This window comes from Trachinotus anak, unplaced genomic scaffold, assembly GCF_046630095.1.
Source record: "Trachinotus anak isolate AG129_WGS33_773 ecotype Australia unplaced genomic scaffold, CSIRO_AGI_Tana_v1 ptg000019l, whole genome shotgun sequence".
Taxonomy (NCBI): Eukaryota; Metazoa; Chordata; class Actinopteri; order Carangiformes; family Carangidae; genus Trachinotus; species Trachinotus anak.
This window is the reverse complement of record NW_027273870.1, coordinates 14124726-14136733: the sequence shown is the minus strand read 5'-3', so window position 1 is coordinate 14136733 and position 12008 is coordinate 14124726. Positions and strand designations below refer to the sequence as shown.

Genomic DNA, 12008 nt, shown 5'->3' with positions numbered 1-12008 from the left:
CAAACTCTAAAAGACAACAATTGATAAAACAGCTTCACTTACTTTTATGGTGAATTGTCAGTCCACAGCCTTTGCCAACAGGTTGTAGGTGCTGTACTGCAGAACTCAGATGTGTCATCAAAAACATTTTCAATTAAAATTCACATGCTCCATTACCTTAACTACAGTGGCTCTGACGCACATTGTGTGTGCCTGTAATCCAGCTTCAACTGCTACTAACTGCTACTACCTTCCCTGTAGGTGATGACTGAGCAACAGTGAGAAAAAAGAGCTACTATTAGGAATCAAATTTATATAGTATGTTAAACAATGTGTTCTTAATCTGTAGCAGCGGCACAGAGTCATTTCTCATTTAAATCAGCTGTGCAGTTTGAACAGAGTGATGCCAGATTTATAAACACTGATGCCACTGCTGCAGTCAAACTTTGACTGGGCAGGTTCACAGTGATGACCTGGTAAAATGTCTCTTAATTAATAAAACCTCAGATAATAGTTCAGCTACAACTCTATCTCCTTTTCTGACGGGGTGAAAGAGGAGGGAAAGACAAACAGATAGATTATTAGATAAGTAATTCACCAGTTCCACTGAGAGAACTTGGATTTTGGTTTTTGATGCTTTGCCAAAGGATGTGCTGTAGTTTCTTGGAAGGCCTTTTACTCATTTAACATCATAATGAAGAATAAATCCTGAAATAAATATGTCATAAATATCAAGAAAGGTGCCCAGATAAAACAAATATTGGAGAGGTTTAGACTTGGTCGTGAATCTTCTTGTGATTTCTGTGAAAAAAGTGAAAGCAATAACTATCTAGTTACAAGATAGAGACATTTTTATTTTATGTTTAGAGTACGACAAGTTTTTAATTTTTCATTGTAATGTTATTTTTTAAAACACTATTAATAATAATAATAATAATAATAATAATAATAATAATAATAATAATAATAATAATAATAAAATTGTATTATTATTATTATTATTATTGTTATTGTTGTTGTTGTTGTTGTTGTTATTATTACTTATTAGTAAAATTGATTTTACAGAGTGCAGAATTCTACATTCTTTAGAAGAAATGAGATGACTCCTGAGCTGACATCTTTTTCAGCCTTTGTGAAATTAAGATTGCTGTGAAAACACATAGGCTAGTAGTATTGTTAAATAAGGATAGACATATAGTGTATTGTTTTAATATTTATTTATAGTTCTGTTTTTCTTGACTGACAATCATATGTGTTTGTTTTAACGTTCAGGCTGTAGCCCTGGTATTAGTATTTTTTTGGACATGTACGCATCTTTCTGGTAATAGAAGAACAGCATTACACAAAAATAAACAAAAAACAAAACGGACAAAAAAAATATGGCACGTAAGGTCGAACCATGGATGTATTATAAGAACATCCATGTATCATCATGTAACATCCATTATATACAGTCTACGGTCGAACGCATGGATGTAACGTCCAGCGACGTAACATGTTGTGTAACTTCCTGTGCACGCAAGGTCCCTTCCGCAAATCGTCCGCTGTTCTGGTTCAGAAGGCCAAATAGCGACAACTCGGTGAGTTTAAAACCATTTTAACTCATAAAATCGTATTTCCTAAAAAGTTCCTTTACTTCACATCAGATAGTAAATGTGTTATTATCCATATCATTCATCTTAATATCCTGCAGGTATTAGAATTACCTTTAATTCACCTCAAGCGACCTTTGTGCAAAAAGTCCTTGACAGTACGGTGCTAGCTTAGCTCAGCAATAAACCACGACTTTCTACACAGTAAACCAAAGTCAACGACAAGTTATTGTGCACAGTACACGTGTGGTGTGCAGTGAAGTCGAGTGGTCACAGGGGTGTTTTGTGTGTGTGTGTGTGTGTCTCTTCTAAACTACCGTTGTGCAGTTGAACAATGTCAAGCTACCGAAGTAGCGTTAAGCGGTAGCACTAACTCAGTTCAGGGTTAGCCGAGGTGCAGAAACACCAGCATCTCACAGTGAATGACTGGGAAATGTCCTGTTTACTGATGAATCCCAATGTTAGATGTCTGGCAGCAACAGAGGGCTGTGTGTGTGAGGAGGCAACCAGGAGAGAGAATGATATCACAGTGAACCAAACCCACACTGACACATGGAGGGTTAATATGTAAGTGTGGAGTTGTTTTTACTTTGGAGTTGAACACCTGCACTGAACTGACTCCACTCTGGTCAATGAGAAGTACCACTTCATTCTCCAGACACATACTACACCCTTTGGTTCGCATCATTGTGGAGAAGGATTCGTTTTTCAGCGGGATCATGACCCAAACACACCACAAAGCTTTGCAACAACGACCTACAGACTAGAGAGTCCTCACTGTGGTGGACTCTCCTCCACAGTCACCTGACCTCAGCCCCACTGAACATTTATGGGGGCGCTTGAAGACTGAGGAAGCTGAGCCCTCTGTGCCACCACAAGAACCTCTGTGGACCATTGTCAGATCATTGTGGGAGAATATAGGTCATCAGGTTTTGTCTCTGCAGCTCGAGTTCATGTTGTTATTAAAGCAAGAGGGAACAAACCAGATACTACCAAGATATTATGAAAATCGTGTATATTTTTCCCTCAAATTGTTAAAGCTGATATAGTAATTTTTAAGGAAAAAAGCAGCAGCTGAACTCACTGTTGTTCTTTCAAACATTGTTCAGAAAGTTGATCCAACATTGTTGAAGAAGCTCCCATTAATGTGTGTCTCTGTCAGGTGGCTTTGCTTTCACCTTCAGTCCAGTTCATCACAAACCAGCTCCATGGGGTTCAGGTCTGGAGACCGTGCTGGTCTCATCTGGTTCTGGTCTTCTAATGCTGCGGCTCATTCAGTTGCTGTATGATTAAGCTCTGACCAACCAGTCTGTTACTGGTCTGTCTCATTTTTCCTTTTTTGGGTCTCAGTTTTAAATGTTTACTATTGACAGATTTGAGCTGCACTCTCTCTAAACATGCTAGTAGAAAGGCCTGCCCTCTTATTTCCACCATGGAATTACTTTCTTTTATTCGGCTACCTTTTTGAAGACAGTCATTTAGTGTCACTACCATTGTGCAGCAACTCTGCTGAAGCCGGTTGACAACAGGACATCAACTTAGAAATCAGGAGGAAGACACACAGAGGATGCAGTGGAGGAATGAAGCAATGATGGAAGAGAGCTGAGTCCAGACCACAGAGTCTGATGGAGAAGAAATGAAAGCTGGATCTCCCTGTCTATCATCATGGGTAACATGACATCGCTGGATTATGATGGTGATGGGTTGACGACCCCAGTGAGGAACTGGAGGGAAGATAAGCTGGATCCCATTGCTACCGTTGATGCATTTCCCCAGAAATTGAACTTTCACTGTGGGGCTAAATCCAGACTAAGGCTGTCACTTCTTCCAAATATCAAGTCAACTACCTGGCAGCTGTGGGTGAAGTCATCTGCTCTGTTACAGACTGAGGCCTGAGTGATTTGAGTTGGACAGCTCAAAGTTCAGGTGTAAACGCACCCAGGAGGCATTTGAGAACCAATCTTTCAGACCACATTCAGAGGTGGTCTGGGCCACATGTGGCCACATTCTTTTAGCAGTGTGAACGCAAATGTGTCCTGGCCACATTGAAGGACTGCCTCCTCTACTGACGTCCTCTGCCACAGTCTAATTAGTCCCAACACAGTTTCATAATAAACTGAAAATATTTTACTATTTTTAATGGATAAAACCTTATTTCACGCATTGATTCGTTGAATTAATTATTACTGTTCGCTCTCTCTTTCTCACACACATACACTCACACACATGCAAAGGCTCATTGACAATGGACCCGTGTGTCGGATTGGCTAAAAACAACACTGCATACCTATTTATTTGCATATGAAGCGGGGAAACGAGATCCGATCACAAGTGGTCACTGGAGACACATTTTAAAGCAGGTGTGAACAGACAAATTTAGAGCGGAAGACTTGTGACTGGATTTCTCAGGACGCATGTTAATACCAGGTCTCCACAGACCCTCAGAGTCTGTGGGGACTGAACTGAACAAGACTTTCTCCTCTTCACACAGTCTGTCGACCCAGGACCCTCGACCTGCTGTGTGCTGTATGTTGAAGAGGCCTGGGGGTCTACCTCATACTTCACTTTATGTACATTTGCATCTGTACATTTTCTCTAATTTATATCCTGTGTGTTTATTATTATTATTATTATTATTATTAATAATAATATTAATATTTGATAGTGGTTTTAACTTTTTCACTTATTTACTTCCAAGTTCCTAAGTGTGTGTGGTGCAGCTGTAACAATAAATCAATAAAGTTTTTCTGATTCTACATGTTTTAAAGTTTCTTAATATCTTCCATGACGGGCACAACTGATGAGACAATGGCCTAACTGGGCAAAAGGTTGACTAATCTGGCGCCACTCTAAAACGTGGCAGTGTCAGTGTTTTTGTAGTAGTATTTTTATCAGAATTCGCCCTTCACTGCCAGACATCAGGGGCTAGTGAGGAATTTTTGAATTTAATATGCAGAAACCAGTTTGTAAAAAATACACAATGATCAATTGATGCAGTCGTTATTTTTGAACTGTTCCTCACTGTTATTGTTTTTGTTGTTTCAGCCCCAACATCATGGCTGCAACACTGCGTCTACTGTACTCTGTGTCAAGGCCAGGTAAGATTAAAAAAATAATACACACACATCAAGACAATAATCCAGTGTAGCTTTTGTGGTTAAACATTTTAAACTAGATGTAATTGAGTCGTGGTTAAACTTTGACCACGTAAACAAAGTTTGATTTCTTCTAGTTGCTGTGGCATCAATACAGACTCATCTCCTTAACAGGTTGTGGCAGAAGCACTTGTTAGTATTTGGGTAACGACAGAGTCATGCTGATACAAAGCTCCTCAAAACTCATCAGGTCTTGTCTCAGTGTCTGCTGTGAGACCAGATTGATGAACTGTTTTCTCTCAGTGCGACTTACAGTCCTCGTTAAACAATGAGTGACATATAAATCTAATCAGAGGCTGTAAATGACACATAGAAATAAAATATGTGGCTCTCAGCCACATGTTCTGAAGCTCACATCAGGTACCTGTGTAGTATCTTACAGATTTATAGGGAAGTGTAGCGATGTGATGTGTTACAGTGCTGTCTAATGGACGTTTCCACTACACTGATTCTATAATGATTCTTTACCTTCAGGCACGTTTGTGACCGGCCAGAATCTAGTGAGGTCCTTCAGTGTCTCTGCACAAAGGGAAGGATTCAGTAAGTACCACTGCAAAACACAAACAACTGTTGAACTGTGGTCATTGATGCATCTCCACAAAGTGGGGATCAGTGTGTTACCAGTTCTCTTTTTTGTATCACAAGACTTTTCAATTTAAAAACGTTAAATTTTAAAACTTTTTGAAACAACATTGAATGCAACTTAATCAAAAATTTAAGATTGATATGACCCAGAATTATTTATGATTATATCACGGTTTATTCAGTACTTGCTGATGAATAAATCCTACTGGTATAATAAATCAAATTAAACTAGGCCTGTACTTTCTCTGTCTAGGTATATCAATATATTTTCAAACTTTTATAATCTTTCGTTAAGTGGCAACAAGTGTTTGCATCTCTCCTTTCTCACGCCGGCTTATGCAACCCTGCCACAATGTAAGGGAAACCCTGAAACTGTGTTGATTGAGAGTCCCACCCCAGCTGCACTGTAGTCAAAGCCATCTCCACTGTCCTGCCTGGGCAGAAAGGACGATGATGTCATAATACAGGTCATAGACTTCAGATAGGCCTGACCTATGTGTGCCCTGCCCACTGCTGTTCACAGTGACTCCACCATCAAGTTTGCAATTTCCTGGACAGTGGGAGGACTCCTAATCTCCGTTACCATCAAAAGGTCCAGCTGTATCTATAGCTGTATCCTGCAGAGGCTGCAGACGCCCTCCTCCTCCCAAATACTGCATCTACTGACCAATTATGGCAAAGATCGTAATCATGATTATTTTGATCAAAATTGAGATTGAGATTATTTAACATGATAACTCAGTCACGAACAGACTGTTTCCAAAGACATTTATTGAACTTAAAAAACAAAACAAAACTGTGGACAGTGGACTTTCCTGAACAATTGCAATTTAATGGAAAAACAAAAAAGTAAACAAAAATATTAGATAAATAAATAAAATAGTAAATAATATATATAATCTGAATATATAGCAGTACACCAAATCAAGCCTGGCAGCAGCTTGTTGCTAGTAAAGCTAATATCAAGTTCCACCAAAAAAGAAAAAAACATAAAACAGATTTCAAAACAAAAAGGGCTGTGTCTGTGTGGTTTTTCTGGTTATACATGATATAAGTTAAAGTTATCTTAGTGTTGTATAGCAGCCAAACAGGGAAAACCCAGATCCAAACCCAGAAGAGGATGGGGCAATGGCTCTTGTTGGGAGAATGAAATTTGTTCTAAAACAGAATGCAACACAATAATAGTTTTATCTCGATTGTCTTGTTTTCATGATAGTTGGAAGCCAAAATCGTAATCGAAAATAAAATTAGATAAATTGCTCAGTCCTATGCTGCGATGCTACCATCATTGTTGCAGATTGTTGCAGAGGGTGGCCTCCTGCCATCTGTCAGCAGGTACCAGAGTGTCTGGGCTGCCACCACCACACTCAAGCTCCTTAACACATACCCTGAAAGTTTTAAAAACCACTGAACTAAACATCTCATATGGAGGCTCCCACACTTTAACAGGCTTTTTTTTTTTTTTAAAGCTTATCTTAAGTCTTGAATAAAAGATGTATGAGTGGAAAAGAGGGAAGACTTGGACATTTTCATGAATGGGATTTAATGTTCTGCCATAAATGGTCACATGGTCACAATTAACCTACAGCTCACTAACACCACCACCTTTACCTGATTGTGTCTGTGTGTGCAGAGTATGTGAATGCCCAAGAGATTCCAACAGACATGAAGTCCATCACAGACCGAGCTGCTCAGACGCTGCTGTGGACAGAGCTTTTCAGAGGTCAGCTGCACTTCTCTCACACACATGAAGATACTGACAGATGTTGATGACATGATACGGAATAGAAGTTGAGTGGAGTTGAGTATTGTTACATTTAAAGTAAAATCATAAAATTACTACAGTTGTCATAAAATACTGTAATGAACAGATCAGTCCACAGTGACGTCAGTGTGACGTCTCATCCGGGGCACAAACAGCCCTGCCATTCTGTGTGTGTGTGTGTGTGTGTCTGTGTGTCTGTGTGAGTCATTTTCAACATGAATGACGGTGTTGTGATGTCAGGTCTGGGCATGACGATGAGTTACCTGTTCAGAGAGCCCGCCACCATCAACTACCCGTTCGAGAAGGGGCCGCTGTCGCCTCGCTTCAGAGGAGAGCACGCCCTGCGCAGGTGAGACTGAGCCCTCAGATAACACACAGTGAAGGACTTTTGTGTGTATGCATGTGTTGAATGGGGTGCATTGTGTTGTCAGTCAGATGGATTAGAAATTAACAACCACTCAGACATTAAAAGTCCTGTATTGTAGGAGGTGGGACTTCCATGTTTTTTTTATGTCTCCACACTGGAGACAGACAGAGACATTATCTGGTTTGTTCTTGGTGACAGTGATTTCTCAGTAACACCTTGAGGCAAATTTGGTACAAACATTCACTTTAACTCAAGAATGAACTGATTAGATTCTAGTTGTCAAAGGTCACGGTGACGTCCCAACACATTTTTTGGCTATAACTAATGTACACTAATTATTACACAATTGAACTTGCATCCCTATACATGTTTTCTGAAAATTTAGTGTAGATTGTTCATACAACTATCTCTGTCACTTTTCGTGTGAAAAACTGAAGCCAACTTTGTGAATGTCTCCAGGAGAGGCAGAGAGTTATCTCCATTTTTACCCATGTCACATCTCCCCCCTCCTGGCTTTTCACTCAGCCTTCGAGTGTGACTCTCCAGAACAACTGTAAAAACTTTTGACTCCTGATGTGGTTTCTGATAACATGTCAGATTAACAGTTTTTTTTCTCCTATTCCACTAGAAACAGAGAGACGTCACTGTCATGAGCTTAAACCTCTTCTCATGATGTTTAAGCAAGTGTTCCAACATTGGAAGTAAAAATACTCTCAGAATTTTAAAGGTGCTTTCAGATAGTAAATGGTCTGTTACCATGGCAACCACTGAAACCGCAATAAGCGAGATTATATGGGATCGGATTTTACTTCACCAAAGAGCAAACCAATTTAAGATAGCAGCTGTTTACAGCTCCAGATTACATAGGATGATGGCAACAAGTAATGGGTTCAGAGTGAAGACCTGCTGCTGCCCATTCAAAATACACAACAGTCACATCATCACTAACTTCTTGTCTGAAGCACATCAAATTACATTTGGAGTATATTGTATTGAACTGAATATGAGTTGGTTCATAGAGAGCAGTTTTTGAGTTTGTAACAAAGTTTTTGTGATGATGTTCCACCAGGTATCCTTCAGGAGAGGAGCGCTGCATCGCCTGCAAGCTGTGTGAAGCTATCTGTCCCGCCCAGGTACACACACACACACACACACACACACAGCCAGACTTAAAAAGACTGTCCACTACTTTTTTGGTTCATGTCAGTCTCAGTATGAACAACACAAAACTACTTTGGTCATTCAAGTCAGTTCAGTTTCATTTGTGTTGCACCAAATCATAACAGACGTTTCAGAGTCAGGTCACGACTTTACAACATTACAGAGAGAAACCCAAGAAGAAGAAACAGAAGAACAGGAGAGAGATGGGGGAGAGAGAGAGAGACAAAGACAAAGTTAATGCAGCTTTGTGAGATAAATGCAATAGGTATATGACTCACCTGAACCTGAACTAACTGTACACTTCATCAAATATAGAAATGCAGCTGTATCTATCAAATAGTCAAATACAAATTAGATGTCAGTTGTAAATGAACATGGGCATTGTAATGAACACCAGCTAGTGAGCAGAGAAAAGCTTGTGGTTCAGCACTGTCATCACCATCACTGTGTGTGTCCAGGCCATCACCATCGAAGCTGAAACCCGCGCCGATGGCAGCAGGAGGACGACTCGCTACGACATCGACATGACCAAATGCATCTACTGCGGCTTCTGTCAGGAGGCGTGTCCTGTGGACGCCATCGTAGAGGTGTGTATGATCCTGTGTCACAGACTTCCTCTGGCAAGATGTACAACACACAGACGGCTGACAAACCAACATACAGTTTCTCAGTCAGGTGTTCACCTGGGTTGAGTCTGGTTACTGTGAAGGTCACAGCATATAAAGTACATCATCTTCATCCTCATCACACCATCAGTGACCCCTGTGACCTGTGGATGGAGACGCTATCGTCCTGTGTCTCACTCATGTTTCAGGTTTTTCCTCTAGTTTCTCACCATCTGTACAGAACTGGAAAAGTCAAGGCAGGAAGAGAAAATGTATGGAAAAAATTAATATTATGAAAGTAAAGGTATGGTTTAGTTTGTCAAAGATAGTACAGCTATTACTAAGTATGCCACATGGTCAGTGTTCATTAGAGCATGAAAATCAGTAGAACTGACACTTCTGCTTTTTTTCAGCTCCAGTTAAACCAGTAACATGTCAACACTGCACAGTCCACAGTTTACAAATACATTACCAGGCAGGACAAGGTGTTCAGATCCAGAGTATGGTCTGATTATTGAAACAAAACCTCTGTGCAGTGCTTACGCTATTAACGTCAGCATTTGTTGTGCTGCAGATCAGCTGTTGTTTTCCCGCCCAGTACCTGAAACTTGTGCAGTGCTGACATTTAGCTCTGGGAACAGAAGAGTGGAAAGAAAAGCAGAACCCAAGCTAAAGCTAGGTTAAGTTACAGCTGGTTATGTTCCTGTGGTGGAGAAGGCCTCATGGTAAACCAGCATCCTGAGACCTGAAAACCTGAGTTGAAGACAGACACCTCTGTCCTGTTGGGTCAACCTTTCTCTCTGCTGATTCAGTGTTTCCATTAGAAAGATGACATCTAACTGTGATGGTCCTCATCTTTTCCTCTGTTCTATCCATTGGTTCTTTTGTCCTGCTCAACTCTGATCCCACTCTTTTTTCTTCATCCCTCTTTTCTTTCTTCCTGCAGGGCCCTAACTTTGAGTTTTCCACTGAGACCCACGAAGAGCTGCTCTACAACAAAGAGAAGCTCCTCAACAACGGAGACAAGTGGGAGGCAGAGATAGCTGCCAACATACAAGCTGATTACCTTTACCGATAGTCACCACATACATAAACACACACACAGACAGTGTACAAGTTAGCACATACCAACATAACCTCTGTGACACACACATACGTCCATACTGTACATACTGTAAGAAGACAGACGCAGCTGTGATGGATATTCTTCAGGGTTGGATTTATATTTGACGATGCCTCTTGTTTCAAACCAAACTTCAGCTCCTCCTCTCCTGATATGATGATTATACTTTGACATGTTTCTAATTTTTACCGTGGCATCGTCTAGATGACATATTTATTGAAGAATGGTTAATACTACACTGGCTGTCTGTGTGACAGCATGGACCAGTGTGTGGTCGTCCAATGAGGACTATGTGGTTGTGTCTGCACAGTCCCACTGGACTAACACACAGTGTGAGTCGTGCTGACAGTATCTGTGCTGTACACTGATGACAGGCTTCATCCTGGTTTGATTCTGATGGTCTACATATGTGTACATGGATTATTGTTATTATCTTGGATGTTTTATGGTCTTCATGCTGTTTCCACCCTCACTGAAATAATAAAATTCTGGGAGAAACATTGAATGTGAAGTATTCTTCAGTTCTGCCTGATTTAAAGGTAAAATCAGATCAATCACATATTAGCATAAAAGCTTTAAAGAAGTTTTACATCTCCTCTCTCAGGCTTCTCTTTGGAGCTTTCGTGAGAACAGGTCAGTCAGCCAATCAGAAGCGAGGCTCTGAGCCCCTCTTCTGATTGACTGACAGTTTTCTGAGTGATCAAATAAATAAAGCAGATTTCAGGTTAACACTCAGAGAAACCAAATCCTGCAAGGTTGGATGATGGGTCCAGGTGGGCGGGGCTTGGGGTTGGCTGAGGGCGACGACTGCTTTGTTGTGACATCACAAAGTTACAGAAGTCCCGACAGCTCATTTAAAGGCTCAATTTCTGAATACAGGCTGTGTGCATTTCTCTGTGGACTGAGCACTTTGATACTTTCACAGTATTAATATAGAACCTAGACCTGCTTTATAATCAAAGAATACATGGACATCTACCTTCATACTATATGGGACCTTTAAGTGAAACATTGTGGATATGAGCTTTCTGTTGCTTGGAACAAGTGAATTTTTCTGCCAGTGGTTTTTATTTGAAATTTCTTACACCATTCCGCATGTGCAAATAATAATAATAATAATTATAAACTTTATTTATCAGGCACCTTTTATACAGGAAATGCAGTACAGCACTTTACAACAAATAACAAATGAAATGCTTCACATGAAACATAGAGAATTCATATAAAAACATGTTAATATGAAATTAGATTGAATAAAAATAAAATAAATAAATAGAAATATATAATTTAAGTTTTCCTCCAGCTCCTGCTGGAATCTTTAATAAACCAGCTGCAGATTATCTCAGTGTTGCTGGAGGTCTGTAGTTAATCAGGGAGTGAGTGTTGGAGTTTGGTCCTCACCTATGAGGGGCTTTGTTTATGAGGAGGAGGAGCTGAAAATCAGTTGGAAATCTAACAGGTCTCTCCTCTTGTTTCTTGGTAATAGCTGAGCTGTAGAGTTTTAAATGAGCTGAGGACTCTGTGTTTTTTGTTTGTTTTTTTTATTTCTAGGTCAGTAAAAAGGATGTTTACACGTGGATGTTTATACACTTTAAAAAGTTCAACATTTTCGACTCAAATGTAGCATGAAAATATAATACTTATGTTTTCTAACCACTAATTTGTGTTATTTAGAG

At 40.0% G+C, this 12008-nt stretch overlaps 1 protein-coding gene across 2 annotated transcripts; it reads left to right on the top strand.

The window, feature by feature from the left end:
- The first annotated feature begins 1433 nt into the window (after positions 1-1433).
- Positions 1434-10837, top strand: ndufs8a (NADH:ubiquinone oxidoreductase core subunit S8a). Of its 2 annotated transcripts, XM_071505469.1 has the most exons (9): positions 1434-1559; positions 4063-4097; positions 4617-4669; positions 5201-5266; positions 6945-7034; positions 7317-7425; positions 8513-8576; positions 9063-9191; positions 10156-10837. In XM_071505469.1, exons 1-9 carry the CDS (start codon positions 1449-1451, stop codon positions 10285-10287), a joined length of 789 nt encoding a protein of 262 aa, XP_071361570.1. In that variant the 5' UTR covers positions 1434-1448; the 3' UTR covers positions 10288-10837. The 2 variants fall into 2 exon arrangements, with proteins under 2 accessions (XP_071361570.1, XP_071361571.1); XM_071505470.1 differs by lacking the exon at positions 4063-4097 and having other exon boundaries at positions 1457-1559.
- Positions 10838-12008: the final 1171 nt, after the last annotated feature.